Source organism: Echinops telfairi, unplaced genomic scaffold (assembly GCF_000313985.2).
Source record: "Echinops telfairi isolate 266 unplaced genomic scaffold, ASM31398v2 ScPeMD7_31;HRSCAF=116, whole genome shotgun sequence".
Taxonomy (NCBI): domain Eukaryota; kingdom Metazoa; phylum Chordata; class Mammalia; order Afrosoricida; family Tenrecidae; genus Echinops; species Echinops telfairi.
In genome coordinates this window covers 45119742-45125052 of record NW_022103928.1, presented here as the reverse complement: position 1 = coordinate 45125052, position 5311 = coordinate 45119742, and the positions used below count along the sequence as shown (strand labels likewise).

Here is a 5311-nt window from a genome sequence, read left to right as displayed (position 1 = left end):
CTTGCCTTTCAGGCCTCAGGGTCAATATGACACAGCAGGCTTCCAGCCACCCCATCTAAAATGCCTCCAGCAGTCACCCTCCGTTCCTTTTACATTTCTCTGCACAGCACATCACTAGCTGATCTATTTGTGTCTCCCCCTTCCCTCCAGGAAGAGGAAAATAGAGAGCAAGGACTTTGGGCCACCCCCCCCCCGCCCCCCAGATCTGTAGTGTCCAGAACAGTGAATATGTGTTAACTAAACACACCAATCATAAGGCATCTTCTCCGGGATCCGCCCCCACCCCCACCCCGGGACAAGACAAGTCTGTCTTTCCTGGGAGCAGAACTCAGCAGCACTGCTTCCCCAGTGCAAAGCTCACGGCCGCTGCCTTCCCCATCCTGGTCTCCATCCCAGGCCTTGAAGCTGTCACCTGAGGGTGTCTCCAGATTCTACCCTTCCTAGTTCCCCACGGGGAGGCCTGGGGATGTAGTGGTTGAGTCGGGCTGGGATCCCCAAAGTAGATGGAGCTTTCTACGCCCAGAAACAAGAACAGTCTCTGAGACCCACAGGGGCAGTTCTGTCCTGCTGTCTCTGTGAGTTAGCATCAATCAAGGACAGTGAGTTTGGTTGAGGTTTGGGTCCTTGGGTTCCAGGTCTGGACCCTCCTCCTGGGGGACTGCTCCAGCCAGCCCCCTGGCCCTCCACCCGAGCTGGGCCCGGATTCATCTCCTCAGGTTGCTGTACAGAAAGACCACATGTGGGTAGCTTTAAAGAGCAAAACTTTTATTTTCTAACAGTCATGGAGGCTAGAAGTCCGAATGGGGTCTCACATATGTGGAGTCTTTCCTTTCGGGGACCCCCAGCGGTCCTAGGTGGCTTGGTGAGCCTCACATGTCACCTGTCTTCCCCAAGTGTCTGTAGCTCTGCCACTAATCTGTTCTATCACTCAAAAGCGATTAGGTTTAGGACCCACTCTACTCAAGTAGATCTAATGAACACACTCAAAGAAACTCTTATTTCTTAGCAAGATGATATCCACAAGTACAGGGGTTAGGATTCCAACACATTTGGGGTGGGGTGGGGTGGGAGAGAGACCATTTAACACAGAACCTGGGAGCCCAGACTAGTGTATCAGCCCTGACGCCAGTCCCCATCCCCCTCGCCCTGCCTACCTTCTACCACCCTATTTGGCACAGGGCCACCTGCTTAACACTCGCCATCGCATACCTGTGGTGCCTGTGACCGACTGCTCTGGCTCCCCGTAAACCCAGGCCCTCTGACCCGGGTTTGCAGGCCAGCCCCGCCTGAAAGGCCCTCGTCTGCAGCCTCCTGTGCTACGAGGACCCTCAGGGACCTTGCCCTCTCCCTCGGTGCGCAGAACAGAAAAGGAGCCTAGAGGCTTCTGCCCCACTAGTTAAGGTTAGAGCCCTGGTCCTCCAGTTTGAGCTTCCATGCCTGCAGACTTACACTGACGGGGGGCAGCACAGGAGGCGCGGGCTGCAGCAGAGCGGTGTCCCTGACCTGTGTCGTCAGCCACAGGATCACCTTCTGTCATCATCCTAAATCTGACCCTTGAACATCCATAGCCCACCCGTTTCCCTGCCACCTCCAGATCTGCCGGCTTCCTTAACCACCCTGCCCTCTCAGCCCTCCCTAGCCACCCCCCTTGTCACCTGGTGGCCACTTTACCAGGCAGAAGGGGAGGCTCCTGGGGTCCCTTAACAGCTGGTGGATTTCATAGGGGAAGGGACTCCTGTACTTTCCTGTCCTGACTCCCCCCACCGCCGAGTGAGCTCAGACAGCCCCAAACAGCACAGGCCCAGAGATTGAATCTTGAATCTCCAAGAATAGGCTTGAGGGAGCCTTGGGAGTCAAGAGCCAAGAGACACCCCCCACCCCTGCTGGAGGCGGGGGGATGTATCCCTCGCCACAAGTCCTTGTCCTTCTCTAGCGGTGAGCGCTGTTCTTCCTGTGGACATGGGCCGCCTTAGGGGACTCCCTCCCACTCAGGTCTGGCTTCTGGCCTAGCAAGAGGCAGGCAGGGGCCCTCTGGGGATGGCACACCTGCTGTCAGACGCAAGAGGGCGGCCCATGTGGAGAAGGTGTGATGTGGGGGTTGAGCGGTGGATCCAAAGCGGGCTGGCCCCACGGTGGGTGGGCTTCCCTAATAGAGCACGTCCTCAAACCCCAGCTGCAAATAGCGGAGCAGCCGGGGTGGCAGGGGCAGGCGGGCCAGGGCCTGGGGCAGGTGGGCCGCCAGGTGGGCACGCAGCGCACATCGGCTCAGGTGCTGCAGGGATCTCGGCTGCCCAGCCAGGACAAAGAGTGACGAGTAGAAACGGCTGTGCTCCTGGGGACAGACAGACAGTGGGCACCCACCCCTTCTTCTTAAGGAGTGAAGGATTTCTTATGGTGGGAATGTGAGGGGGCCCTGGGCGAAAGTCATACTGCAAGGAGGGTCTGTGTTGAGGGAGGCCAGGCCTCCCAGAACAGCCCTGGTCCCCCGACTGACCTGCAGTATTTCCGGCGGCACCAGGCCCACAGCATCCTCAGGAAGCTTCACAGCACAGTAGGTGTTCATCAGCACCTCGATGGTCCGGGGAGATGAGCACCAGCGAGCCAGAACCTGCCAGGGAGGGAGCTATGACACCCACCCGGACACTCCCGCTTTGGTACCGGACAGTTCTCATTCACCGGCTCTTTGGTTCGCATCCCTACAGAGCAGCAGCTGTTAGACACATTGCACGGATACGGGAAGGCAGGGAGCTCGGACCGTGGCTGGATCACACAGTGTGTTCTAGCCCCGCCACAAGGCAGGTAGTGGGTCCTCCCCCCCACCTAAGACCCCCGTGCCTCTGCTCATCTGCTTCCGGTGGCCCTGTCTGTGTTCCGGAGCAGAACATAAAGCAGGGACACCAGATGCCAAGTGAGGGTACACACAAGGGGTGGGGTATTCAAAGACATGGGGGCAGGGCTATGAGGAATCAGGCACGGAGCCACAACAGCTGAAGCCCCAAGCAGGATGGATGTGGCGGCGTCTACAGAAGGCTTGGTGGGAATCCAGGTGACTTAATTCTCTCACTCAACAAACAATTGCTGAGAACCAATGTGCCCCAAGCACTGTGCATGGAGTAGACAGGCAGATAAGGCCCTTGGCCTTGGGAGACCCTGTTGCAGACAGAACAGGAGAAATAAGCACATATCCCCTTACAGACATGCTTCTGCAAAGGCAAAAAGGGAAGAGGGGTGACATGACTGGTCTGGTCCACCTAGAGCAGAGGCCTGAGCCCAGGGAGGGAGCCAGGCTGCAGGACTGCTCCCAGGGGCCCTCAGGTCACAGGATAGTGGCCATCAGCCCCGGGTGCCACCTCTGAGCACTTTCAGCTCTGATCCTCACACGGCAGGCAAGGGCCTTATACCGTTACTGTCTCCAACAAGCTGTGCACCTGCAGGAGCAGCTGTCCGACATAACCACTCGCCCTCCCCGATGGCAAAGACTATCATGCAAGTTTAAAGACTCTGACTGGCAAACTGGGTCTAGCTCCTATACGGGTGGTGCTGAAGGTTAGGTGTCAGCCTGTGAACCACAAGGTTGTCGGTTCAAACCCACCGGGTGGTCCACAGGAGACAGAGCAGGCTGTCTGCTCCTATAAAGACTGACAGTGCTATGCGTGGACACAGACTCAGTGGCAATGGTGTCTTTTGTTTTGTTTTGTTCTTGGGGCGCTGGTGGCGGGCATGGTGGTTATGCACTGGGCAAGGCCGGAGGTTCATAACCCCCAGCTGTGGGAGGAAGAAGGGACTTCGCTCCCGTAAAGAGTTACAGTCTTGGAAACCCACAATGGCAGTTCTTCCCTGCCCCGCAGGGTCGCTGGGAGTCAGCCTTGACTCCACGGAAGTGAGTTTGAGTTGTTTTGGTGACGAGTGGGGCAGGGGGTCAAGCCTACCCCCTCCCCCAGGGAAAGGAGGGAGGGCGCTCCTTCTGGCTCTTGCCCTGCTTCTAGGGTGGACCTCCCTAGAGTGGCCCCGCCCCCTCTGCACACTTCCCTCAGGGGAGATGGTCAGGACAGGCCCTCTGCCGCCTTCTCCCTCTGCCCAGGGGAGGAAGGCGCTGCCCCAGCTCTGGCCTCTGCACTCGGCCCACCTTGCTCACCAAGTGTGGAAGGCTTGCCACCCACCCAACCCCAGCACCTTTCCCCTCCAGGGAGCTCTCTCAGCCATCCCAGCCAGTGCCACTCGCTGTGCCTACGGGCACCCTATGTTCAAATAACACCTAGAAGCATGCTCTGAGTGTCACAGACAGTATTGACCTTCAACGCAATGCTACGCAGTAGGGCCGCCCAGTGGGCTCTGTGCATAATTAACCCAGGGAGTTCTCCCCCCAAGCCTCGGTGGCTGGCATCCTGCGATTGTCCCCATGCAGCCCTCCAGAGGACAACGGCTTGTTTAGGATCACGCCCTCTGTCAGTCTTAGGGGCTGGCAAGGGGGAGTCGAGACCACAGAGTCGGAAGTGCAGGCCGGTCCACTGGCTCTGCTGAACCTGCGCTCTGCACCACAGACCCACCGCTGCCAGGTACGGGCTGTGCTCCGTGCTAGCGATCTGGCGCTCAGAAAGCCTCTAGCCATCGGCTTGAAGCTGCACCACTGGAGCCCGTCTGCTGCGCTCCCCAAGGGACAATGGTGGCCTTGGGTCCCAGAGGTGTGGTGGAGTCCCTGGAGCCTGTTTGGGGCCGGAAGTTCCACCTGCCTGGAAGGGTTGTGGACGGGGAACTGGGTACAAGCACTTGCCATATTTTCTAATCACCCTGTGGGGTGGGTGCAGCGGGCGGGCGGTCAGGGTGCAAGGCTGGGGTCTGCATGCTCCATTTGCGAAGCTGCCTCCTGTCTCCACCCCCCCAACCCCCGCCCCGTGGAGAAATCATTAGCTGTCAGAACCTCCATCAGATTACAGGGAATTGCTCGTCTCCTAATTATCTGGTGTTAATAGGAGATTAATTAGTGTTAATTGTTGATTTTCTTGTATTTTCCCAAAGGGGAGACCAATCTGCCGAACTCTTGGGCTGTTTAATTATTTGGTCTTGCTTAGGAATAAGACAGATGCTTCTGTCTGAGAGCACAGGGACACCTGCCACACCCAGGATCTCTCTGGTTCCGCGGCCCAGGAGCCTCCAAGACCCTGTCTGCTGATGGCAGGTGTGCCCACGCCCACCACGCTGTCATGACATCAGCCGCTCCCACAGGCTCCATGGACCAGCCCTATCCTACAAGGAAGCGCTGAATGAGGGCCTGCAGAGCCATGGTACGCAGCACTTGAAGCTGGCCCAGCTT

The 5311-nt window shown here is 58.0% G+C and overlaps 1 protein-coding gene across 1 annotated transcript in view; it reads right to left on the bottom strand.

The window, feature by feature from the left end:
- Positions 1-744: 744 nt before the first annotated feature.
- ASB10 (ankyrin repeat and SOCS box containing 10) overlaps positions 745-5311 on the bottom strand; it is a 9747-nt gene continuing 5180 nt past the window's right edge. The window contains 3 exon segments of the mRNA XM_045290148.1: positions 745-2332; positions 2495-2608; positions 3194-3203. Of these exon segments, the coding sequence (XP_045146083.1) occupies positions 2147-2332; positions 2495-2608; positions 3194-3203 (310 nt within the window). The 3' untranslated portion in view covers positions 745-2146.